This window comes from Symsagittifera roscoffensis, chromosome 4 (assembly GCF_963678635.1).
Source record: "Symsagittifera roscoffensis chromosome 4, txSymRosc1.1, whole genome shotgun sequence".
In the NCBI taxonomy this organism is placed as follows: Eukaryota; Metazoa; Xenacoelomorpha; order Acoela; family Convolutidae; genus Symsagittifera; species Symsagittifera roscoffensis.
Window position 1 is genome coordinate 46,475,917 of NC_087065.1, and position 27,322 is coordinate 46,503,238.

The following is a 27,322-nucleotide window of genomic DNA, read 5'->3' on the forward strand; positions in this document are numbered from 1 at the left end:
AAGCAGTCGTTACATTTTTCATGAGTTTGAATGATGCTTTCGTCTATCGCCAGTTATTTAAGCATCAAAGATGTTGATTTTTACTTTCGTAAAGTACAATAAAACAAAAAATTCGGTTGGCACTGCACTTTTGAATAAAAACATTGCCAGAAAGTTGTAAGATTTCGGAATAATTTCAAGTCACAGTTTTGAAAACTTTTACGCTGGTCATGGACATTTTTGCTTCAAATGAAAAAAAATATATAGATTTTTTGTTTGTTTTACGCCTCGCATCAACGAACCCGAATTCAATTCGATACTTTGTAAAGATGTTTATCATACAGATCAAACAATTCAATTGAACAAAAACATTATATGAAAATGGAATTGTATGAAAAGCGTTTTTTTTTCTTGTATATTTGTGTTCTGCCTGAAAACAATAACCAAAAATTTTTCTCAAACAAGAAAACAATCTCGTTAAACGGCAATAATTTAACTACTTATTTAACTACGTACTGCTAGATACCGAGTCAACCAAAAACTGAATTTGACACAATATTATAACAAAAAACTGTAAATGTTCGTGTATGGCCACGAGGCCTCTGTTTCGAAAAACTCAGACATTGAAATTCGTTTTTCGTTTAGATTTAGGTAATATCGTATCATCTAAAAGGAAGCAAAATCTGTGATCACAGAGAACCTTCAATGATTCTGTAATAACAATAACAACAGAAAGACTTAAATTCCTTCCATGAAGGTATAAAGAAATGTAATAACAAAATCAAGACGTACAATTAGAACAATTACAGTTAATAAACCAAGAGCACGAGTTTTGCATTGAGTATGCATTCGCTGTGATATTGAATAGAAATGTTTTAATGTTTCTCCTGAAAGTAGCGGGACTATCATAAATGTCGATTCCAAGACCAGGATGGGCGAGAAAATGATTCGCAAGTTTCACCACACGATTAAAGAAGGACTCCCTAGTTCGTCGTTTCCTATTGCGTCGGATCTCAAACATAACTGTATCGGAGGATCGGTGACCGGTCATTTCCGGTGCATAAGAGACAAAGTGGAACAAATCAAAATCTAATTTGTCGTTGAGAAGTTTGTTGAAAAGGGTGAGATCATTGAGTTGGTGGATGAGAGAAATAGGCAACATATTTGTCACACAGAGTAGAATGTTGTAAGGAGCTGTGTAGTTGCGTGTACTCCATCTGAGCGCTCTACATTGGAGCGCTTCTAGCTTGCGGATACTGGTAAGGTCTGGGAACCAGGTTTGAGAAGCATAAAGAATAACTGAGAGAACACATGACTTATAAAGTTGGAGTTTGGTAGTGGTGGAACAGGTAATTAGGATGTTTTTTTTTTCAACACGAACAAACTCCTGTTGGCTGAAGCTAACTTTTTTTCAATATGCGGTCTCCACGACAGGTCATCGGCCACCCTTACACCGATATGTGTCGTCAGTTTTTCCGAATGACATCGTTTTACACTTATCTGGGTGAAAACTCATTGAGTTCTCGATAGACCAAGCGAGGAAATTATCAATATCGTAGTGTAGATTCTTTGCTATGGGTGATTCTGTCGAAATCATTTTGCTATCATCGGCAAACAGAAAACAGTCGGAGTATTTACAGTAGTCTGGGAGGTCATTAATGAAAATAATGAATAACAACGGACCTAGGACGCTCCCTTGAGGAACATCACTAGTAACCGAAGCAATGTAAGAGAGAACCCCGTTAATGTTCACACATTGAGTTCTGTCAGCGAGGTAACTCCGGATGAGTTCAATGAAACTTGGGTCGAGGCCCATTTTTTTCAGTTTGTGCAATAAAACGACATGAGGCATTTTTTCGAATGCTTTTTGAAAATCGAAGTATACCGCGGAGTGCTTCTTATTGTTCTCAAGTTGATTGTAGATATTGTCAAGATAGGCTAGTAGTTGAGTAACCGTGGATCGATATTTTGGGAAGCCGTGTTGTTGCTTGGCCAACTGCGACTTTATTCTAGGATAAAGAAAGTTGAAAATAAGTCGCTCCAGAATGAGAGAGAGCCGAGGTAGAATGCTAATGGGGCGATAATTGGAAATAAGAGACCGAGAGCCATCTTTGAAGATAGGTGTTATGTAACTGCATTTCCATATAGTGGGCCACACACAAGAGGATAGAACAAAGGAGAAAAGAATGGAAGCAAAAGAGGCTAATACTGTTGAGGCGTTGTGTTACAGGCAGGACGGAAGGCCATCGGAAGACTGAGAATGTGAATCAGGGCATTTCGACAAGAGTGTTTCAACTTTTTTACATCGAAGTTTAAATCATTCAGAAATATACTGGGTTGTTGGTCACCAGGTGGTTCAGGATTATCTGTTGTAATTGGATTAAACACGGAAGCGAAAAATCCATTGAAAAGATCGCCTTAGTTCCGGTCATCGGTTGCAAATTTTGTTTCCCAGGTGAGTTTAGATGGCAGGGGGGCTTTCCCTGAGAATCGTTTCAGAAACTTAAAAGCTTCTGATGTAGACATCCAGCAGATGTCTTTTAGCAGAACGTTTTTATCGAGCTCTGCCGACTCGAGAAAATTGTTTCTTGTAGCGTGTAGGAACTCTTCATTGAAGATTGAGTTCGATTTGTGCTTCTTCCTCTCCAAGGTTTCTAATTTACTAAGCATGTGCATTGTGTGAGAGCAATAATAAAAAGGCCTAGTGGCGCATTTCTTGCGTTTACGAGGGACCGTAGAAGAAAGTGCATTGTGGACCATACTAGTCCATTCTGCACTGTCAGAGACATACAGTCAATGGCCTGTTCCACACGAGTAATGGGTGGGAGGGAAGGGCGAAACGTTCAGGATTGAAGGAGCTCCAGGCTAGCTGTTGGTTGAAGATGACGGCTGTATTGTAGTGGCTTTTCGAGAGTTGAAACAGTACACCAGCTTGATCTGATAGGTTGCTCCATTTCGGGTTTTCGATGTGTTCTATTATATCAGTGTTGGTTACTAGTTTAATATCCAGAAGATTGCCTTGTTTGTGGGTCGGGAAGGACAGAACTTGTTGGAGATTATTCTCCTGGCACCATTTAAGGAAGGGAAGGTCAACAGCTTTGGTTGATTGATAGGTCGGCCGTCAATATCAGAGAAATTGAAGTCACCGAGAATTAAAGTTCCATAATGAAGACTATTTGAGGAATTGAAAGATTCTTTAAACTGGGTAAAATATTCAGATAATTAGCTACTCAGAGTCTGCGGCGAAATAGCATAGTTGCTGCTTCTTGGCGGATTATAAACCGTGATAATCAACAACATTGTAGAGTGGAATGTGATGATACAGGCACAGGCAAAGTCTTTGTCAACTCCAATGCTGGTGAAGTCAACATTATTAAATACAGAATTATTGGCAGCAATGAGGACACCTCCGTGCGCCCCATTTGTTCGATCTGACCGACTGATAATATTATAGTTGCTCGCAGGAAAGACACTCAAAAAAGGGTGGTTACTATCTACCCATGTTTCTGATAGTAAGAGGATATCAGGGTTGTAAGAAGTGAAAAAATTCAGATATGCTAATCTTCTCTGAAGACTAAGAAGGCTTTGGACATTCATCATCATCAGGGAAATATTGCTCCTCGGAGTTGTCAGTCACAATTTAGAGATTGTGGAATGGAGAGTGTCAACATCGGCTAGCGTGTCCAGCTGTTTGTCTTTATAGTAGAGAGTAAGATTTTTGATTTTCATGTCTTCTTTCCTGATGCCTTTTTGAGAGAGAAGGTAGCGTGTTTTAAGCAGTGCTTCCTCTTTTTTTCTTTCTTCTTTGGTGCAGTCGCCTCGAAGGAAAAAGGAGGAGTTCTTGAGCAGGCCAGAGGAAGCCTTGACCCGTTTGGCGGTTATTGCATTGTGAAATTGGACGATGAGAGGACGAGGTTTTCTTGCGTTTTTGATAAATGAGCCTCTACGGTATACATCAGTGATGACAGCATCCGCGCACTTCACAATCTTCAGAACTTTTTCTACATTTGAGTTTTCTTTGAGGAGTCTATCAGATGGAGACTTGAAATCTGTCACTTCGGGCACGTTCAGTATTACTACTGATTCTTTTCGATGTTCATTGTTGTCAGGAGGAGGAACATCAGCTGGTTTTGTGATGGAGGTTAATCCATTGACTTTGGTTGTGATTTCCATCAGAGACTTTTTCACTCCTTTGCTTTCACTTTTGGCTTCTGCTGAACAAACTGCTTTGACCTGGGTGGAAAGATCATTAATGGAATTTTCAAGTTTGGGAATGTTCAGTAGAAGTTTTTGGTGCCTGTTTGCCGTTCGTAACTGTGATATGGACTCCCGTAGGAGGCATAGTAGGCTTTCTTTGGTTTGCTTGGATGTGATTTTATTGAAGTGTTCGGCGTTGGCGTGTGCAAGTTCTTCTATTTTTGTAAAGTAATCGCGTTTCTGGTGACCATCCATTGCAGTGCAAGAAGATCATCCAGTAGGAAGAGAGGAATAAGAATAAGGAGTGAATGAGAGAAGGTAATACGAGAGGATACCGCCTGCAGACGCAAACGCCCAAACTACAGGGATTCAAAAGTCCAAAAAATCAAACTCCAAAAGTCGTCGGCCGTATCCAAGCGATAGCTCCGGGGGTTGAATGGAGGACGTAGGCCCGACAAACACTGTTTCCGGAGGTGACAAGGAGCAGCTCGTTCACAATATTGTGCCACAGGATTATATTTTCTGATTTGGGGATAAATTTTGCTCGATTTTGGACAATTTTGCTTGGGTCTTCCGCCACTTCTCGAGGGAATGATGTAGAGAGCTTGCTCCAATAACAATAACCATTTAATTTATTAAGGGCCACCACGGCTGCCCTTTCAATTCATAATAACCTGAAACTATTTAATAAGTTTATCACAACAATTAGGCTATTAGGCAGTGTTTATCACAACAATTAGGTAATGTATACAGACCGTGCGTGGACTACAATTAAAACAACAATTTGAAAATTTTGCACGCTGAAACGTTTTTTTTGTTCGTAAAACTGGTTTAACGACATAAACGATTACTAAAAAAAATAAAGTCCATGTCTTCAATGGGGCGCAAACTTTGCTTTAGAAACTATTTTTTCGATCGCCGAAAAATGACTGAATAAAAAACCACACCAAGCATAAAAATTATAAACATTATAGCGATCATTGCGAAAGGTGCAAGCAAAAAACTTCATGAGCTGCACTCCAGGTTAAAAATTGTTATAATTGGTTTATCCCTAATTTTTGGAACCTCGAGACAATAGTTTCTAATGTCTTAAAATAGTATGACTGTCGCTGGCTAGCAAAAAAAAAGAAGTTTTTCTATCTGAGTTTTTCGAATTTTTAGAAAAAAAGTTGAAGAAAAGTAGACTTTTACTATTAATGCACCCTTTATTCCCACATTTCCGTTAGATCCTCATCCAAAGGACAAACTATCGATCCGATTTTTAAAAGCAACTGACGAAATATTTGTGCTCGCGGTGTTTTTTTTTCTCCAGAAGAAGTTCGACTTTCTTACTAGCAATATTTGACGGAGCGCTTTAAAATCATACAGAAGGTATTGTTTTCTTGAGCTCAAACTTAAGAAATAGTTCACCTGTGGTAATTTTTGTTAAGTTACGATGGTTTAAAAATTGGCTTAAACTCATTACAAAATTTAAGGCAAGTTAAAAAAGGTTATTATTATCAATACACTATTTAGACAAGAAACATATATGGCCTCGTAATTCACTCAGCTTGCGGGGAAGTGTCCAACATCTTTTCATTTTGAAATGATTAGAATATTTTTTAAATCTTGAACCGAGTTAACGACCTATTTATAAAAAAATAAGCCTCGCCTCTTGGTTTCATATGGAACAAGTAAATGGGAAAAAGTTCCGTCAAGTAAGTCTTAACAAATCTTTGCCAGGAAAATTGTAACATCTGATCGATTTTTTTTGGGTCGAGATCGTCACAACATGCAAAAATGTTGCTGAGAGAAACAAAGAATACCAAATTTTAGTCGAGAAAATTGAGCACGCGTGTCTCTGAGCTGTTGCGGAGAGACTGCAATATTCGTTCCATAATTTGCCTTTTTTTCAACTGGTCATCTGTACCATAATCTTTGTAAATTCGATCCGGATTTCTGTAACTTCCTTCCTATGCTTTTTATATACAAAAACGAAAACATCAGGATGTTATAACACAGGTGCGGTTCTAGGATTTTCTGGAGGGGTGGGGGGGGGGGTTGGATTTACAAAAAAAATTCGAAAATTTTGACGACCTTTTTTTTAGGTCGACTAAATTGATTTTTCGAGCTGTCCCAAAGCACTGTGTTTGCCCCTATTTTGGCAAAATTTTCTGCGCCGCAGGAAAATTTCTGCGCCGCAGAAAAACAGTCAAAAAAGCCGTTTTTGGGCACTTTTTGAAAAATTTTGACAAAAAAAAAATCGCGTTTTTTTTGGCGCGCGCTCCCCCTCAAAGTTAGTATATATTGGCGCCCAAGGCGCCTTTAGAAAAAATTTAGGGTCGGTTGGCCAAAAATGGATTTCTGAAAAAGTATCAAAGGGGGGACCCTTTGGGTAGGCAGGGGGTCGAATCCCTGAGGGGGAGGCGTCCGCCCCCATGCCGCCCCCACCCCCCCTAAATCCGCCCCTGTTATTACATAGTTTCTGTCTTAATAGTTACATAGTTTCTGTCATTGCACCGTTATACAGTGCTGATTTAAATTAACCGGACAAAACGAGCTAAGCTTGAAATTTAAAACGCGTTTTTCTCAAAAACGGTTGAATTTAGGTGAAAGCTTATAAAGCCAAAACTTGCTTAAAATTTTAGCGAAATTGATATGGTGTAATTTGTTTTGCGGAATTCGGGCCCAAAATTTTACCCCAAAAATGGGTCATTTTGGTTTTTCATAGTTAATCAGAAATTACGCCAAAAATAACCTGTCTTTCACTGACATAATTATATCAAAGTGAGCCCCTTACGTAGCCCAACAAACTTTAAGAAGGGTATAATCTCCAAAATATTGTGTAAGTTAATTTATTTTTGTTTGATAGACAAAAAAGGTCATTTTTACTATATAAAATACCACTTTTTTATTTAAAAACAATTTTTAAACAATTTGCATTTTTTTGGAGAAAATACTCTTCGTAAAATTTGAATTTGTTGGGCTACGTAAGGGGCTCACTTTGATATTAATATGTCTGTGATCGACAGGTTATTTTTGGCGTAATTTCTGATTAACTAAGAAAAACCAAAATGACCCATTTTTGGGGTAAAAATTTGGGCCCGAATTCCGCAAAACAAATTACACCATATCAAATTTGCTAAAATTTTAAGCAACTTTTGTATTCATAAGTTTCACCTAAACTCAACCCAATTTGAGAAAAACGGGTTTTAAATTTCAAGTTTAACGCGTTTTGTCCGGTTAATTTAATTCAGCACTGTAGTATTTATTCCCTAACAAAAAAGTTATTTCTAACCTTTGGTTTTCTTATCTTTTACGGATGGATTCTGTGGTTTGATATACTTGTTCTGGCCATCACTCAAGCCATATTGATACGTTTCTTGCTTTTCATCATTGAAATAGAAGGCAGGATTTTCGTCATCGTCTTTAGGAGCGGTACATGCGCAATAGAACTTGGCATCTTCTCCTATGTACTTTATTTGATCTCCAGTCATGTTAAGTATTTGATACTCAAATCCATAGACTGTTGCTGTGTTGAGAAGTAGAAATGATGTTAATTCTAAATCAAACAGGACTGCTCGTATCAGGGCGAAGCCCTGAATGTTCCGACTGCCTTTTAAGGTTTATGGAGCAGTAATAACATTAAAAAATTCAATGAAATAAAACAAAATGAAAAAAAAATTTTCTAAAATTTGAAATTTTTTATGAAAATCATCCACCCACCCGCCATATAAAGTAGAAAAGGATAAATTTCGCTCCTTGTAACAAACCATTTATGGCAAATAAGCTTCTTTCAACCAATTTGGAACGATTTCTAAGACGGATTAACTCTCCGCTTACGCGTTAATAGCGCGAAATATATCGCGCGTTAATTGTCCCAAATTGGCTAAAATGGCTATCTTTAAACCCCCGTAACTTTACAAAAAATGACCACAGGTAAAAAATCTTTTCAAATTTGAGCTCAGGACAACAATACCTTTCGAATGATAAAAAAAATTTCGTCAAAAATGGCTAGTTAAAAAGTCGACATTTGTCTGAAGAAAAAAAAAACCCCACCCCGAGCACAAATATTCCGTTACTTTCGTATCGAAAGTCGGAACAACAAGACTGCTCGTATCAGGGCGAAGCACTGAATGTTTCGACTGCCTTTAATGGTTTATGAAGCAGCAGTAATAAAATAAAAAATTAAATGAAATAAAACAAAATGAAAATTTTTTTTTCTAAAATTTGAAATTTTTTATGAAAATCATTCCCCCACACGCCATATAAAGTACAAAAAGATAGATTTCGTTGCGTGTAACAAATCCTATATGGCAAATGAGCTTCATTCAACCAATTTGGAACGATTTATAAGACGGATTAAATCTCCGCTTACGCGTTAATAGCGCGAAATATATCGCGCGTTAATTGTCCCAAATTGGTCAAAATGGCCAAAATGGCGATCTTTAAACCCTCATAACTTTACAAAAAATGATCATAGGTAAAATATCTTTTCAAATTTGAGCTCAGGACAACAATAGCTTTCGACTGATATAAAAAAATTCCGTCAAAAATGGCTAATTAAAAAGTCGAAATTTGTCTGAAGAAAAAAAAACCCCACCCCGAGCACAAATATTCCGTTACTTTCGTATCGAAAGTCGGAACAACAAGACTGCCTGTACCAGGACGAAGTTTTGAATGTTCCGACTGCCGTTCGAGGTCTGTGGAGCAGCAGTAACATAAAAAAATGTAAGAAATAAACTGAAAAAAAAATTTGAAATTTAATTTTTTTTGTATAAATCATCGCCCCACACGCTATTTAAAACACACAGTGATATATTTTGTTCCTAGTAACGAATCAATTATGGAAAACAAGCTTCCTTCAACAAGTTTGGAACCATTTCTAAGACGGATTAAATCTCCGCTTACGCGTTAATAGCGCGAAAAATATCGCGCGTCAATTGTCCCAAATTGGCCAAAATAGCAATCCTTAAACCCCTATAACTTTACTAAAAATGATCACAGGTGAAGTATCTTTTCAATTTTAAGCTAAAAAAACAAAATTTTTTGAATGAGATTTAAAAAACTTTGTCAACAAAAAGCTATTTGAAAAGCTAAAAAGCCGGAATTTGCCTGACGAAAAAAAAACACACGAGCACATCAAATAGTTACTAAAGGCCGACACTTTTTGAACAAACTTCACGGTTTCTGAATTCTTTCAAAAGACATCGACACTATCAAACATTTACAAAGACATAGTAAGAATTAAAACTTTTCTAACATTTTTTTTGCAATTTATACAGCTTTCTTATATTATAATCTTTTGAATAATAGATTGTGTTTGAAAAAATTAAATTGACGGTTATTTGTAAAGCAAAAAGTTTTTTGTTAGAAAGAAACACACCCAGTCGACTGTATCGCCGCTTTTACAAAAACTTGTCAGCAAAAGCGACCATTTGTCGAAGAAGGTGACATAATATTTGCGCTCGGTAGAGCTCTTTAAGAAACCTCGAATTTGAATTTTTACCTCATTTTTTGGCATTTTTTTTCACCCTGGGAAGATGTTGTTGTTTGCAGTTCAGGTAACAAAACACTTTTTAGTGCGATCAATTTTGAAGATCTAATAACTCTGACGTGTAAAAGTTAAAAATTCAAATAGCCAAAAATGTTTTTTGCCCACAGCTAGCAAAACTTATTGTTACCAAACATCAACGCGAAACGTTATAATTTGTACGTGCATGTGATCAATGTCCGCCGTAATTGTTATCAGATATAATATAAATTTTTCGCTCAACAGTCTTCAGTCAGCCATATAGTTGCTTTGCTAGATCTTGCCTTACTCGTAGCAAAGGCAAAACGAGGCCAGTTTTTTGGCTCGCAAAAATTTCAAACTGATTTAAGCCACGATAATCAACCCAACCAGCGCTAGCAATAGATGCAAAATTTATTTTGCTGCAATTCAGGGCGGATGTGTTCAAATTGATTTTTTTTTCGCGTATGGCTAAGTAGTAAACAAATCACGCAGCATAACTCAAGTTAATGTTGAAAATTATCAAAGGCAGATGAAATCTCCGCATATGCTTTAATAGCACGAAATAAAAAGGGCGTTAATTATCCCAAAGTTACCAAAATATGCAGTTTTAAAGCTTTTTAAGAAAAATATATCTACAGAAGTTAGTAAAAAACTTTTGTTGACAATACTTTCATATATCTTTCATTTACTTTATTTTTTCTTTGGTAATGCTTCTCAGCAGATCAGGCGAAGAACAAAAGAGGTTAATTTGAAACATTAAACTCAATAAAACTCATTCTCAATTAAACTCAAAAAAACTCAATAAAATATTCAAATTACTGTAATTTTTCATGCGTATTGTGATAAATGAGTCTGAAAAAAACTGGAGGTTGTGCAAAATCGACTATCATAGTAAAACAAGCAATTTGGACAACAAACTTTTTAGAAAGCTGACTAGAAAAAAAAATGAAGTTTTTGGTTAAAAAATGATGCTAAAGTCTCAAAGAACAAAATTTTATTGATTTAAATTAAAATTTCATAGCTAAAATTTAGCTTCTGTAAGCTATTGAGCTATTAAAATAAGCTATTGCTTCATTCGCTCGTTTAAGATTAAAAATCAAAAGCTCTAAACCCGTTATTCTTGATACTGGGACAACTTTGTGTAAATTTTTCATGCAGTTCGAATTCCGACTGAAAGGGCTTCAAGGTGATATATTACTCAACCCAATCTGATAAATGTTTGTGGCACCTAATTTTGCATTTAAAAAAGTTTTACACACCCGATTACAAACTTTCTCCTCATTTTTAAAAAAGAAATTTAGTCTTACAATCTTTATCTTTTTCTTTTTAAAAAATTCTGAAATGAAAGGTGACCCTTTGATGCAAAAAATTCTCAGTTTTTGAATTTGACTCTGGTTTTTTGTTTTTTTTTTGCGCATATTTTGCAAAAAAAAATCAAAAATTAGTTTCGCCTTAAGATAAAGAAAAAGGATATGTTTCAGTGCTGTCATTGGATATCTTTAGATCGTCAAAGGGCCAAATGTGTTTGTAGGTCCGATCAAAATTTTCGGTAAGGTGTTCGTTATCGGAAACATTTATAGGGTTCTTGCTTCAGTTCTTGCTTCAAAAACTATGCAACCCATTATTTTTTTTTGCTTTAGTTGAAAAGGGTGGATGTTTTTGACCCCACACTATACAAAGGCCTTTTTATTCTACTTTAAGTCATTCATTCAACGTAACTCATATTACGTAACGAATCATAAACGCAGTTTTCTGGTCGAAATTTTTTCCAGAAATTGCATGAAATGGTCATTTTTGCCCTATTGCGTTAACAGAAAGCTTGCGGTTTTTCTCGACCGTTTTTCTTAAATTTTAATTTCCGTTCGAATCACAACTTAAAAAGTCCTAACGTGGTATTTCAAACGACCCGTTCACATGAATATTTGTGGTACCTGATTTTGCGTGGAAAACAAAAAAAAAGAAACAAACTGAAACACAATCGTATACAAGGTTCCTCCACATTTTCAAATAGTTGGAGCGAAAAGTAAATAGGTATAAAAACGCGGTTGGAATTCAGAAAAATGTGAAGTTCAGTGAAACAGCAAAGTAATTCATTTAACTTTGAAGTTATTTTGAACAAATGAAATTAGCTTAAAAAGAGGTTTTTTAAAATGATTACTGTCAATTATAATCAATTAAAATTGATTACAAGTTGTTGGAACAAAAATTGAAGAAAAAATGATTAAAATAGTCAATTGTTTTCAATTAAGATTGATGTTTTAGCTTCAAAAAATTGTACTTTCTCAAATTTTACAGTTTATTTTTTTTAAACTTTAAGTCATTCATTTGTGTAAATTTTTCATGCAGTTCGAATTCCGACTGAAAGGGCTTCAAGGTGATATATTACTCAACCCAATCTGATAAATGTTTGTGGCACCTAATTTTGCATTTAAAAAAGTTTTACACACCCGATTACAAACTTTCTCCTCATTTTTAAAAAAGAAATTTAGTCTTACAATCTTTATCTTTTTCTTTTTAAAAAATTCTGAAATGAAAGGTGACCCTTTGATGCAAAAAATTCTCAGTTTTTGAATTTGACTCTGGTTTTTTGTTTTTTTTTTGCGCATATTTTGCAAAAAAAAATCAAAAATTAGTTTCGCCTTAAGATAAAGAAAAAGGATATGTTTCAGTGCTGTCATTGGATATCTTTAGATCGTCAAAGGGCCAAATGTGTTTGTAGGTCCGATCAAAATTTTCGGTAAGGTGTTCGTTATCGGAAACATTTATAGGGTTCTTGCTTCAGTTCTTGCTTCAAAAACTATGCAACCCATTATTTTTTTTTGCTTTAGTTGAAAAGGGTGGATGTTTTTGACCCCACACTATACAAAGGCCTTTTTATTCTACTTTAAGTCATTCATTCCACGTAACTCATATTACGTAACGAATCATAAACGCAGTTTTCTGGTCGAAATTTTTTCCAGAAATTGCATGAAATGGTCATTTTTGCCCTATTGCGTTAACAGAAAGCTTGCGGTTTTTCTCGACCGTTTTTCTTAAATTTTAATTTCCGTTCGAATCACAACTTAAAAAGTCCTAACGTGGTATTTCAAACGACCCGTTCACATGAATATTTGTGGTACCTGATTTTGCGTGGAAAACAAAAAAAAGAAACAAACTGAAACACAATCGTATACAAGGTTCCTCCACATTTTCAAATAGTTGGAGCGAAAAGTAAATAGGTATAAAAACGCGGTTGGAATTCAGAAAAATGTGAAGTTCAGTGAAACAGCAAAGTAATTCATTTAACTTTGAAGTTATTTTGAACAAATGAAATTAGCTTAAAAAGAGGTTTTTTAAAATGATTACTGTCAATTATAATCAATTAAAATTGATTACAAGTTGTTGGAACAAAAATTGAAGAAAAAATGATTAAAATAGTCAATTGTTTTCAATTAAGATTGATGTTTTAGCTTCAAAAAATTGTACTTTCTCAAATTTTACAGTTTATTTTTTTCAACGCAAAACGGTATTGATTAAATTTTTGATTGCAATCCAGGTGCTTGACCTGCTTTTGAATGACTGCATTTCTTGCTTCAATTGATTGACAGTTTTCTGATCTACGCGGGTAGCAAATTGTAAAATTTTCATCAAAAATTTTGTTTTTCTGATAATTCATTGAAAATGGGGAAAAAATTTGTACTCAGGCAATTTTTAGTTTTTTTTACCACGCAAAATTAGGAAACACAAATAAATATCCAAATGGATTGATGGATGTATCATATTAAACTCTTCAAGTCGTAATTGGAATAATAATTTTTTTCAAAAAAATGGTCCCAGTGTAGGAAAAAATGGCTTAAAAATTTTGATTTATAGTCAAAATTGCAGCATAAAGCGTGCAAACAGGCCCACAATAGCTATCGTAAACCTAATTTTAAACGTGAAAACTTTGTTTTACTCAAATTTTAGAGCGTCATTTGGGAATCAAAACTTCAAAAATTTGAAAAAAACTCAGTTTATCTTACGCGCACCATTTTCAAACAATTTTTTTTCTGTTTCGGTAAGACCACCAGCGGATTTAGGAAGAAGACGACGCCCCCCGCTCGCCCCCACCCCTCAGGGATTCGACCCCCTGCCGACCCAAAGAGTCCCCCCTTTGTACTATTTTCAGATATCTTTTTTTGGTGACGGACCCTGAAATTTTCGTAAGGGCGCCTTTGGCGCCAATATGTATTAATTTTAAAGGGGGAGCGCGCGCATTTTCGGTCAAAATTTTCGGTCAAATTCCGAAAAAACCCTTAATTTGGCCTGTTTTTTTTTTCAAAAATTTTCATGCGGCGCAGAAAATTTGGTCAAAATCCTAGATCCGCCCGTGTGTATGACTATGGTCAAAATACTCTTCGCTACATTTATGAACTTGTTTGACTTATAGTTTAAATTAGATTTTGAAAGATGACGACTGGGCGACTTGTCTTGACTTTTTTATGTGATGCTTTTATCTCATCTTTACTGCTCCGAGCAAGCTGAGCCATTATTGCGATAAAAAAAGTTACGATATGTACTCCACAGAGTAATAGCATCGAACCTACTGGTGTCGGATCTCCAACTCCAATAGAAAATCTCCTTCTAAGTTACCCGAGAACACTGCGTTAGTTTTTTCTTTCTGATCAGAACTGCAGTAATTGGTTGAAAGCAGTTTTGAATCGTTGTATGTCAATTATGTTTTGTTTGTAAATAAAAGTTTGCAGTTTAATAAAGTATATGGAAAAAAGTTTTTAAAACGTAATACATACCGACTAGGCCGATGATTTGTACCATTTTCGCAGAAAACAAAATGTATTTGCGTTAAGAACGGCAAAGAAATTCTGACGTGAAGGCTAGTTATGATAAAACCACACCAAGTTTGTCGTGTAAATCTGAGAAGAGATAAAGAAACGTCGAATTTGGTATGAATGAGTTTAAGTACAGTTTGAACATCAACCAAATTGATAAATAAGCTAGAAGCAGTAGTTAGTCGCTAAATTGATGCTCCAATTGAATCATCCTGAGCAGAAACCTGTGTTCTTATCTCATGGAAAAGACATGTTAGAAATCTACGAAGGACCTTGCCATGATATTTTAAAATCTAGTTCCCTGGTTGAAGGGCTCGACCAAAGGTGCTGCAGAAACCGACGAGCAGCGATCAGTTATCGCCCGACTTTGACTATAGAGTATAGAGTAAACTTAAAAAAAACTAGGAGTTTGGCAATGAGTGAAATTCAAACAATGATTAGTTATTATCTGAACTTATTTTTTTGGTTTCTTTTCATTTTGTTAGATTTGACATCATGCCTCAAAAAGGAGTCTTCAGTACTATCGTTTGACATTGAAGTTGTTTCCGATTCAGTTTGTGATCACGTGATCTGCACAGCGCGCATTTCGTCAAACATGCCAGTGATGACCAGTCGTTTCTCGACATCGTCAAATTTGGCCAGGATGGAAGCCGCATCTACTACCTCGGGCGCCACTACTCGCCTGAAACAAGCGAACTATTTTGTTCGTGAACAATTTCGTTTTTAATCCACTTAATAATAAAATAGCTGCTCTCAATTGCAGTATTCTTATTAAAATGAGAAGTTTGGATTAGGTTTTTGGAGGGCACGATCTGTGGTATCCCCTAACCTAATTGCTTTCAAGTCAAAACTTTAGTTGTTATTATTTTTTTTTTTCATTTTTGAAGGATCGATAATAAAATTATATTGTTTCCTCTCTAATTTGAAGGTTTTTTCAGTTTTTATGAAGTCAATTCTCCAAAAAAATTGCTCAGTTTCAGCTCTTTTATGTGGTCTGCCAAATACTAAGACATAAATGTTCAGGACGCCTGACTGAAGTTTGCAAGCTCGTTACAAGTTTTGAACAGCAAATTATTTTTTAATTTTTCTTTTTATCAATTCATACGGGACGCAACCTAAATACGTGTTTTGCCTTCGTTCATTGACGTATAAGCAAATAAATCAGGTTGCTTTGCCAGAAATATAGAGGTCTCCTAGCACAATTATTTCAACTTTTTAGTTATTTAGAATTTTAAGTTCTTTCTTTAAGGGAAGAAGCAGTGTAAATATGCGGCTGATCTTTGCGTACCGCAAAACGGTTTCACTTCGGATTAAAGTTCAAATTTCAAAGGTAAGAAAAATAGTTTTGATTTGGAGCAAGGGAACGAATATTTGGTTAAAAAAAGGCGACGACGAATTCTCGATAAATCAGAAATATGCAGTTCAAAAAAACTGGCGCTAAAAAGCATTTTTGTTATGAGTGAATTAAAAAAACGACAAATCCAAAGGGAACTTTGGAGGGAACTTTGGTTTACAGCGTGTTACTACGCTAAGTTAGGAAGCTCTACTACCCGTCAGATACATTCGGTTCGTTGCGGATATTGATATTCTTTAACGGTGTTTTGACTTCTAGAAAAAAATAAATTTGCTGAGCGGAAAAGAACGGGTTCGAAATTTTGGTTTTCATAGCTGGCGCGTAAATCATTAAAAACTAATAAGCAAAAAAATAGCCGGTTTCTGTAAAAGAAGCACAGACAGAATGTTCGGAAAAACGTTTTTTAAAAGCAGCATATTCAACAGAAGTTTGAAAAAGTGTTTGAGAACAGAACGAAAAAAAAACTATTTAAAAATTGTAAAACACTTTTCAGTTTTATGATCGAGTTGTTTTTGATAAGATTCACTCAGCGTAGAGAAAATTAGATAAGTTATTTTTTTTTAATCCGCTGAGAAAATTATAAATTAAAATACCTTTTCTCAAAAGTGTATTCTTGCACCATTTCCGAAGTTTGTTTTTTTCGCGTCATTTTAGCTTTTATACCTAGAGAACGTAATTTTGTCTCTTTCAAATGAACTTGAATTAGATTTAAACAAGATTGCTCGTACACCAGGGCAAAGCACATAATGTTCCCGCACTGGAGTTCCTGATAATAATCGATTGTAATGTCATTTTGTAGTCAGTATCTAAGAAATTACACAAAAAAGAACTGATTATAATCCATCAAAAACGGATTATAATCCTGATATTTTTTATATCAATATAATCCATTATAGTCAATTAAATTCCATTAAAAATGGACTATAATCATAATATTTTTTAATCATAATAATCCATTATAACAGATTATAATAGATTATAATCGATTATAGTGTATTTTTTGAAGGGAAAATATTAATTTTGCAAAATTTATTCAAAACTATCTGATTTTGTTTTCGTGCAGTTGCTACGTATAACGTTTCAAAAGTTTTTACTTTCCACAAAATTTTGTTTATTTAAGTTTTCTCTACTTTTTCTATACTACCTAAACTCCAGCGACTTCTTTAACAACCCCCTTCCCCAGTTTACCACCCCCCCCCCCCCCCCAACAGTTTACCCTTCGTCAGTTTACCTCCCCCTTCCCCTTCCCCCACCCAGTTTACCCCTCCTCAGCTTACCCTCCCTCTATCTAAGTTCAACCCCCCCCCCCCCTGATTACTGAACATGGGCGGGGTAAAAAAAACCGGGGGGGGGGGGGTCGTGGAAAAAAACTTGGTTGTTGTTCATGCTGAGTAACCCCTCACCCGTCCCCGTTCAATGGTAAGGAAACTGGGTGGGGGCGTAAACTATAACTTGGGGGGGGGGGGGGGTTAGGTTTGCGGGTAAACATGGGGGTGGGCGTAGGGATAAACGTAGGGGTGCGGATGGGGGTGACAAAGTGAGGGGGATTAAGTTGAGTAGGTCTAAATTGCGAGTAGACCATGAGTAACGCAGAAATGTTGCAAGTTTTGCAAATGGTTTTGCATAAAAAATGTAAAGATTATAATCCGTTATAATCAACTGTAATGGATTTTAAATCGATTATAATGCATTGTAATGCATTTTATTGGATTGTGTTTTTACGAAAATAATCGATTATAATGACAATATCCGACTGCATCCTAATCCTTATCGAATATTCTTTGGGAAAACAAATTGAAAACCTATAAATTTTGGACAAAATCAAAGATCAAACTTGAGTCGCATGAAATTAATACGACAAATTAGCTAGCCTCAATTCAATTTGGAACGACTTTGCTATGCTCTCAGCATTATGAATAAATCTACAAAGTGCGCATAATTTAAACTCCCAGAACTCATCCATTCAAATCTTGACTGGAAGGGTTTTTATGGAGAAAATTTTAGAGCTTGGAACCGAAAATGGATGTCAAAAAATAGAAAATGGTTGGTCAGGGAGTCAAATCCCTGAGAGGGGAGGCATAAAAGTTTACTCAAGAGGGGGCATTGAGAGGGGGGGGTATTTTGAAATTAATCTGATTCCTAGAGTATTCATAGAGGTTTTAGTGTGACAAAAAGTTTAGCTCTTTGTGATCATTCTTGAGTTCGCTAAATTTACGAGACAAACTTCCCTGACACCATATCATAATTCCTTCCCGCTTCTGGGCGCAAAAGCATGGACAGTAGACGGCTGAAAATGAGCAATAATGAGAACAAGATTTCCTGAAATATGTTTCATTGAGGCAAAAACGTACCATTCTCTCGTGACTTTACTTCTGCCAGTCTTAACATTCTCAGTGACCTTCTCCGCAATCACGTGCAAAGTGTGACCTTGTCTGACCGCTCTCAGATGCCTTTTTTGGAAGTTGTCTCCTGTTTGCACATTTGCCTGCCAGTCTGGAACTGGATGGCCCCCGTTGAACTCTTCTGCTTTGTCAGTCACTGACGGCGGAGGAGAGGGAGTGTTTGGTATTTCACGCAGCTCTTCTTTAATAGGCTCTTCACTTTGTTTACGTTGTTGTTGTTCTTTGTCTTGCTTCTGCTTTTTCATGGAAAGCTTTCGGATCCTCTCTCTATTTGGAAACTCCTCGGATACTAAAAAAGTATAAGAAAAAATAGAATTTGGCAATAAATCTGATAGTCAATCAAAGCCGATGAATATCAGTAAAACTTCAAAATCATATATTATGCAGCTGAAGCAAGGAGATACTGCGGCAGATATTGCATCTTGTTTTTTTGCCCAAGTTCAAATTACATCAACCTAAGCCCACCCGTAAAGAATTTTTGTACCAAGTTCAACCTTAATAATTGTTCAAGCTTTTAACTTTTGCTGGTCTTTTTTTGGTGAGGCGACAATTCGTAACAAGCGACAATTTGCAACAAGCGACAATTCGTAACAGTAGAATAAGCGGGGAACACTGATTCCTGACTTTAATCGCTGTTTTAAACAAAAACTTCTTACTTTCCAGCTGCGGATTGTCCACTTTGAACAATGTGTGTTCCGGCCCATGTTTCTTCAACTCATCCTCACTCTGTGACTTTGCAGAGTCCAAATTCGTAGCTGGTTTGTTCTCAGAGCCACTGAGCTTTACACCCGCAGTTTGCTGCACGAAATCTCTTTGTTTCGTTTCAGCCGGTTTCCCAGCATCCCTCGGCGAGTTTGACCCCCTCTCTTGTCTCGGCGAATAGTTAGATTGGTTCACATTTCTGGTAACATTAGCACGTTCAAAATGAGTTTCATCATAAAATCTTTGATCTTTTTGTTTAGAATAGCTTTGTTCAAACCCATTTCCAGAAGAAGCTGTAAATTGACTCCTTGGGGAACTTCGTTGCTGTTGTTGTTGTTGTTGGAACTCATAGAAAAGTCTGGAAGGGGAAGACCGGTCCTCCTGGTTGGATCCTCTTCTGGTCTCTCTGCTCGATGACGTCATAAACTGCTGATGCAGCGGGGATCTCGGAAACTGGCTGTGGTACCCTGTGAATCCAGGCATCTCTGGAAAATCTAAAATGTTAAATAAAAATAATATAAATTTCATCTATGGTAGAAACTCGACATCGAAAAACCCAACTAAACTATTTTTCTTACAGCGAAACCCGGTACTAAAGAGGAATATCAGTTACTTTGTATCTGAAATCCTCTCAAGCAGGATATGAATGAATGCTTTGAAGACCAAAGATCTCTCCTCTTATTTGCCAATTCTTGAAATTGTACTGATTATTGCACTTACGTTTCTTATTCCTTTCTGTTTCAACTATTTTTGCCTTGGTTTAGTAAAAGGTTGGTTGGCATTAATAGAGATTGTGATTAGCTTACTGTCAATGTTAACCGTATTGTTTTCCCTAAAAAAAGTGACATTGATGCATTGCAGCCGTATGTATCATTTGTACCTGGAACCAATCTGGCATTGATGTGCCTGGAAGCGAAGTCGGAGAAGTCCATGGCCGAATGGAATGGAGGCTGGCTATGGAAATCGTGTCTAAAATCGAAAACCATAAGACCACTCTATTCTGCTCATCAAAAAAGTTAGATTAAATAAATGCACTACATAACTTTTTCATCGTCACTCGAGACTTATTTTAAGAAAAGCGAGGTCCGAATTAAAAACCAAGTTTGAACAATGAACAAATGTTTCTTATTTTTAGCTTTTATAGGTGAAAAAATTCAGATCGGGGTTTGTGTCAGAAAGGTTTGAAGCTTCCACTTACATTTCAGACGGTCAAATAAATTCAAAAGAGTTTGAAGGTGCGATAAAAATTGTGTTCCTTCTCTCCAATTTTAAATAGTCTCGCCAGCAGTTTTATCTTCTAACATCCGATAACTGTGCTAAAAAGCCCGAAGAGGAGACCACAAAATATCCGCCGGTTTTCTCTAACAACGTTGGTTAGATTATACTATGGCTAGAATATCACTAAGACAAAATTGGGCTAATGTAAACAAGAAAGGAACGAGGGTCTGGGTAAAAGAATAAGACAGTTTGAATATATAAAATTGTACCATTTACCCGCAAGGGAATAAATTAGACTGTCTATATGCAAATGTGTTACGGCTATTCCTATCTTGCCCCACACTTACTTGAACCCAAAGTTGAGCGCTTTTGATTTTTGCACGAAATAACTCAACTTGATCAAGCTAGCTTCTATATTTTGAAATCAGGAACTCTACCACTCAGAATTTAAAGGAAACCCCTGTGGTTCCCTTTCACGCTACCAAGCGTTGGCTCTTTTGTCGGTGGTAGATGTGGGTCGTTTTCTTGAATAAACCCCAAAAACTTAATCAGCTTTGAATTTTTTCTATCTTAATTAGGTGCTCATAATAGAATTTTTGGTGAAAGATACGATCACATTAAGTTTATAATTACTAAATTTTCTCATTTTGCAGATTTTTGCTCATGTTTTTTGAGAATGAGACTTGAGCTAGATTTGAGCTAGAGTTTTTGAGCCAGAGCTTTGACTAAAAAGAGCCTGAGTAATCCGACTTCCCCTTCACTAATCGTTATTGTTCCGACTTTCGTACCGAAAATAACGAAATATTTGTGCTCGGGGTGGGTTTTTTCTTCAGAAAAATTTCGACTTTTTAACTTACTATTTTTGACGAAATTTTTTTTATATCATTCAAAAGGTGTTGTTGTCCTGGGCTTAAACTTGAAAAAACATTTCACCTGTGATTATTTTTCGTACATTTATGGGGTTTTAAAGATTGCAATTCCGGCCAATTTTGGACAATTAACGAGAGATAATTTTTGCGCTATTAACGCGTAAGCGGAAGTTTAATCCGTCTAGTAAATCGTTCCAAATTGGTTGAAGGAAGCATATTTGCCTTATTGTTCCGACTTTCGGTACGAAAGTAACGGAATATTTGTGCTCGGGGTGGGTTTTTTTTTCTTCAGACAAATTTCGACTTTTTAACTAGCCATTTTTGACGGAATTTTTTTATATTATTCGAAAGGTATTGTTGTCCTGAGCTCAAATTTGAAAAGATATTTCACCTGTGATCATTTTTTGTAAGGTTACGGGGGTTTAAAGATTGCCATTTTGGCCAATTTGGGACAATTAACGCGCGATATATTTCGCGCTATTAACGCGTAAGCGGAGAGGTAATCCGTCTTAGAAATCGTTCCAAATTGGTTGAAAGAACTATTTGTTTTCATAAGAAATTTTAGAAAAAATTTTTTCATTTTTTTTAAATTTTCATTTAATTTTTTAATTTTATTACTGCTCCATAAACCTTAAAAGGCAGTCGGAACATTCAGGGCTTCGCCCTGATACGAGCAGTCTTGTTTGTTTCTAGGAGCAAATTTTATCACTTTGTACTATATGTGGCGTGTGGGTTGATGATTTTAAAAAAAAATCTCAAATGTTTTTTTTTCATTTTTTTTACTACATTTAAATTTTTCATGATATTCAGGGCTTTATCCTGATACGAGCAGTCTTGTTAAATTTTGGTTTAAAAAACAGTTTTGATACTGCCAATATCAGTTCCTAATATCTGAAACTTGAGAGTTATACGGAATTAATATGACTAGTTTAGTTCACCTCATTCAATTTGTAAAGATACTAAGTGCGAGATAGTTTGCCGTGCATAAAAAGCTTAAATATTAAAGCTATTATGTTTCATGCGAGGATCAGCTCCGTGCAAGCAAAACAATGCTGGCGGACAAATTTTCTGGGATGAAATCCCCCAGGACAATATCCCCCAGTACTAAAGCAGAAAATTAAACAAGACTGCTCGTATCAAGACAAAGCCCTGAAGGCTCCGACTGCCCCAAGTACTCTCGAATAGTTTTTGGTATGGTAAATTGGCAAAACTGAAAGTTTTAGGCAAATAATATCAAACAAGGCTTCTCGTATATCAGGGCAAATGTTTTTTGGTTGATTTGACAAAAAAATTCAGAAAAAGAAGAAGATTTTTTCCTTGTTTCTTCTTTTTCAATTTCAATTTGTAAAACATAAACTTGCTTTTTACGCATGTTATAAGTACGCTATATATCGCACTTTAATTATCCCAAACTGACCAATTTAGCTACATTCAAACGCCCGTAACTTTACAAAAATTGATCACAGGTCAAATAACTTTTTTAAATTTGAGCTGGGAATAACAATATCTCTCAGATGCTGTAAAAAAATCCGTCAATAACGCTTAGTTAACAAGTCGAAAAATGACTGATTAAAAAACCCACCACGCATAAATACTAGGGGCCCAGCTGAAAGCTGGAGAGACATGTTTGATTATTTTAATATTGATTATTTTAAAATTGTTTTAAAATTTCAGGTTTCTCAAGTCGATAGCGCCCTTCCTACGCAAAAAAGTGAAAGAGAAGCTTATGCATTCATTGGTAACGTTTTCGGAACCATACAATTTTTTAAGTTCCCTATTTAGAAGGACTGCCCGCGCCCGATAGACGTCGTTCTGGCGGGGGATGAGAGATCATACAAAAAATCGTCCTCCCCGTTGTTCTAATACACCTTTGAGGACTAGAATTGAAGTATATAAATGATTAAAGTGAGAGGTACAGATTTTTAATGATACCTCTGAATTGATCTATGAGCGCATCAGGTGACATTTTAAGTGATTTATGACCTCCCATTAAACGGGCCTTTCACAGTGCGACAAGGCATACCGTATCAATCATGGTTACATGCTAAATATATTTAAAATAAAATCATATGCACAATGCTTCAACAATGTGAATAATTATTCACTAGAAATAAGTGAAATGTGTGTTTCACAAACCAGCTAACATTAATGAAATAAAGTATTTTTCATTTTTCTAACGACTCTTTAATTTTCGAATTAATTAAATTTTGTCCAAGCATTGCAAATATGACTATAATATGTTGACTATAACTGACATCACAAAAACGTTCTGGAACAAACCGACCTGATTAAAAAGAACTAGCGTAACTCGTGCAACTTCTCGTTGGACTTCTTCGAGCTATACAACAAAACTCACCACAAAGCCAATAGCACCAAGCAAAAGCGAGAAAACGTAAGCATAGCGGATTCCATTGTCTAAAAAATACACACAATAAGTATATTGAATCTTTGTTCCAATGCCAAAAAAATTTTAAAAAAACTTTTCCTAAGTGTACAGCTCTTCCCCGAGACAAATTAAGGACCAGCCGCTTGGGCAGGGGAGTTTCCTACAATCTGGTCTATCGATTAAACCCTTAATCCCAAATCTGGATGGGTAGTTTTTGAGGAAATCGATAATTTCCGAAAAAAAAGGCCAAAAAAGTCAAAAAAGTGACTTTTCCTAAGTCTATAGCTCTTCCCCTAGGCAAGTTAAGGACCAGCCGCTTGTGCGGGGGAGTTTCCTACAACCTGGTCTATCGATTAAACCCTTAATTCTAAATCTGGATGGGTAGTTTTTGATGAAATCGATAATTTTCGAAAAAAATAGGCCAAAAAATGAAAAAAGTGACTTTTCCTAAGTCTATAGCTCTTCCCCTAAGCAAATTAGGGACCAGCTGCTTGGGCAGGGGAGTTTCCTACAACCTGGTCTATCGATTAAACCCTTAATCCCAAATCTGGATGGGTAGTTTTTGAAGAAATCGAAAAAGTTTGAAAAAATGGCCTAAAAACCAAAAAATTGACTATTCCTAAGTGTATAGCTCTTCCCTAGACAAATTAGGGACGAGCCGTTTGTGTAAGGGGGGTTCCTACAACCTGGTTTATCGATTAAACCCTTAATCCCAAATCTGGACGGGTAGTTTTTGAGGAAATCGGAAAGATTGGAAAAAAGGCCAAAAAAGTCGAAAAAGTGACTTTTCCTAAGTCTATAGCTCTTTTACCTAGGCAAGTTAAGGAACAGCCGCTTGTGCGGGGGAGTTTCCTACAACCTGATCTATCGATTAAACCCTTAATTCCAAATCTGGATGGGTAGTTTTTGAGGAAATCGATAATTTCCAAAAAAAATAGGCAAAAAAATCAAAAAAGTGACTTTTCCTAAGTCTATAGCTCTTCCCCTAAGCAAATTAGGGACCAGCCGCTTGTGCATGGGAGTTTCCTACAACCTGGTCTATCGATTAAACCCTTAATCCCAAATCTGGACGGGTAGTTTTTGAGGAAATTGAAAATTTCCGAAAAAAATGGGCAAAAAGTGAAAAAAGTACCGAGTTGTGAAAATTTTCTAAGACCGTAGGGGGTGGGGTAGGGTAAAAATTGCCCTAAATTTTATGCAGGCAGGTAGGTGAAACGCTATTGAATCCATTGGTACCACTTTTATGAGAATCTGACGGGTAGTTTTTTGGGAAAGCGAATTTTTCGAAAAAGCGTCTCAAAAAAAAAAAAAAAAAAAAAAAAAACCAGATCTCATCTGGAAAAAAAAACGTTTTCATAATACCTGTTTAATAAATCAAACAGGAATTTCTCAATTTCTTCGAGAGTCGGAACAATTAAGAGTGAAAATTTCAGTCGTGTATGGAATTAATACGATCAACAAGATTATTGCCTCAATTCAATTTCGAAAGATTTTGTTGCGCGGGGTGTTTCGCCACGTGTTCAATATAAAACGAGTAGTTTAGACTGACTCGTGCATACTGAGCTATGCCTACGCAGATCAAAGGATCGCGCACCTTAAGGAGTGAAGAGTTTTGTGAAATTGGTCTGAAAAAAAAACCATCCTGAGCACATATATTCCTCACTTTCTTCAAAAGAAAGTCGAAAAAACAAGACTGCTCGTACCAAGGCGACGCCCTGAAAAACTTTAATGCCCGTTAACGCCTATGCAGCGTTAGATTAAAAAAAGGAAAAACAAGAGAAAAACAATTTGTTCGAGGATAAAATACCAACACGCTAGCTTAAGTACAAAGCGATATGATTAGAATGCGGTATCGCATCATTTAGATCAACTATCATGAGTCTATTTAGTTTTGAACGATTTCTCAGCCGAATGGTTTTGCCGATCACGCCTTAAGTGCACAACAGCTCTTTCAAAAAATGAAGTTTATTTATAATGCGCGAAAAATCTGAAGTCAACTTGAACAAAAAGCTGTTAGCGCAAATGTAAGTTTGCGATAATCTAGCAGTGATTTTTTTTGAATTTGATACATTTTCTGCTATCTGGAAACGAAAGTTTTTCGGCTCTCCGATAATTGACTTTAGCACGACACACGCTTCACGAAAACACTAAGCCCAAAAAAGCGCCAAAATTAAAGTGAGAGACAATGAAGTGGCTTTACTATCCACCTCAGCCAGTTCTTGGTGCTTGGAAGCCACCAACACGCTCGTCACTTGAAGATAGCTAAGGCAACAAAATCCGCCCAGAAAAATAACAAAATATATAGTTCACTGGCCTAAAACTTGTTCAAATAGCTTGCTGTACGTATTTTTAATTGGCGCAAAAATGCTGCCAAAAATTCCTAAAATTGCGCGAGAAGTTTTTGAAACACATACGCGTTATTCTCGAAGAATGAGTTGAACTCTTTTTGGAACGACTCAGGAGTGCGGGGCCTGCCGCTGCTGTCGCCTTTGGGGGGTACATTCAAGGTCACACGGGTTGTAGTCGTCCGGTGTCTGGGACTGTTCGGGTTATTCGCATTTCCATCCGGGTGATCGCCTTTATCCTCCATTCTTACAAAGTTGGTAGGCTTGTTCACAGAGACTATAAATTCACCAAAGTGAACAAAAAGTATGTAATAAAAGATAGCTATCTGTTGTAAAATAAATCCATCCTAGTTTAAAAGTGTGCCAGGAGCTGCTGCGCATTCAAAATGGTATTTTTCATCGCATTCATTGCACAGCGTGTTGTTCAGTGAACTGTTAGAAAATGGTGTCTATCGTAAAAATAACATGTAAAAATAACATGCAAGGAATGCAGTCTCAACTAAATTCCATTTTTCTGTTCACCAAAGGTTTATAAAAATTTAACAAAAAAAGAAAAATTGGAATATACAAGTGCAATTTTAATCTTACCTGGATCGAAATTGTAGAATTGCGATATTAGTTATCAATATTTAATTTATAGATTTTGAATAATTGGTAAATAATTATTTTTTTAATCTCTAAAAAGTATTGATGTGTTTGTTTTACGCGTTTATCTTCGATCTGATTCAGCAAACAATTCGCTCCAAAACTCAAACACGTACTGATGAAACATGAAACGTTAAAACAAAACCGACGCTTTGGTACGAATTTTCTTCAAGCATGGTAAAAATTGATTCAAGCATGCCATGTAAAACTCGGCTTAAGTGCTGTAAGTTCTAAGCCCCTCAATTCAATTAGCGTTTTATAACGACAGATTTATGTTTAAGGTGAAACTACTGAAACATAAATCATAAATATCTGAAAACTTACCTTGCTTTGTGAAAACTTCTCAGTAATATAAACACCTGCACGGTATGGAGGTTAAAAGAATTTGACGTTTGTTTAACTGAGTTTCAGTAGAGGCACCAATTGCCGTTACTGGTGCATATCATTCATTCATTCTTATCGGTTTCGTTTCGACATGTAAACACAGACTTGTCAGATAAAATTGAAGACTTTGCATTCTATTTTGGACGGAATTGTTTTTGTTTGATAGGAATGAAGTCATGCTGTGCTTCGTGGTTCCTTGGAAATCAAGGCATGGTATTCAATTTCAATGCAACTTTGATTCAAAGAAATTGGCTGGAAAATTTAATAAAACTGTCAAACAAAGAAAGTGAAAACATCAACTAATTTTGAAGTGAGAACGAGAACTGTCAACTCAGTAATCAATGTCAACCCAATTTGTTTTCTCTTCTGGTGTTCTAAAAAATAAACTTATGGTCAGAATAACAAGTCATTTATGTGTTTTTTTTATTGCCTGCTTCCACGTGAACCTCATTAACCCTATAATTTCGAGCCTTAAAGTTTCAATTAAACTTTTGAATTTTTCTCTTAGTCCTGGGTAGCCCTGGGTCCCTCTCTTGGTC

General features: G+C 36.1%; 3 protein-coding genes across 7 annotated transcripts in view; all 3 read right to left on the minus strand.

Moving 5' to 3' along the window:
* LOC134843793 (uncharacterized) overlaps window positions 1–4,885 on the minus strand; it is a 331,722-nt gene extending 326,837 nt beyond the window's left edge. The window contains exon 1 of the mRNA XM_063860073.1: window positions 4,855–4,885. The gene's annotated coding sequence lies outside the window, so the exon portion shown is untranslated. The remainder of the gene's footprint in view (window positions 1–4,854) is intronic.
* The window catches only part of LOC134843792 (uncharacterized), a 30,109-nt gene extending 15,499 nt beyond the window's left edge, over window positions 1–14,610 (minus strand). The window contains exons 1-2 of one of the 2 annotated variants that reach the window (XM_063860071.1): window positions 14,440–14,610; window positions 7,454–7,717 (exon numbers count right to left, since the gene is read on the minus strand). In XM_063860071.1, coding sequence (XP_063716141.1) covers window positions 7,454–7,717; window positions 14,440–14,464 — 289 coding nt within the window. In that variant the 5' untranslated portion in view covers window positions 14,465–14,610. The remainder of the gene's footprint in view (window positions 1–7,453; window positions 7,718–14,439) is intronic. The other variant, XM_063860072.1, reaches the window with a different exon arrangement.
* A 285-nt stretch (window positions 14,611–14,895) lies between these two features.
* LOC134844592 (uncharacterized) lies at window positions 14,896–27,020 on the minus strand. Of its 4 annotated transcripts, none has more exons than XM_063861342.1 (7): window positions 26,724–27,020; window positions 25,824–26,031; window positions 19,817–19,905; window positions 19,214–19,430; window positions 18,891–19,135; window positions 18,184–18,523; window positions 14,896–15,160 (listed from the first exon to the last, which is right to left on the minus strand). In XM_063861342.1, exons 2-7 carry the CDS (start codon window positions 25,997–25,999, stop codon window positions 15,040–15,042), a joined length of 1,188 nt encoding a protein of 395 aa, XP_063717412.1. In that variant the 5' UTR covers window positions 26,000–26,031; window positions 26,724–27,020; the 3' UTR covers window positions 14,896–15,039. The 4 variants fall into 4 exon arrangements, with proteins under 4 accessions (XP_063717412.1, XP_063717410.1, XP_063717411.1 ...); XM_063861340.1 differs by lacking the exon at window positions 26,724–27,020 and adding an exon at window positions 26,343–26,671; XM_063861341.1 differs by lacking the exon at window positions 26,724–27,020 and having other exon boundaries at window positions 25,824–26,175.
* Window positions 27,021–27,322: the final 302 nt, after the last annotated feature.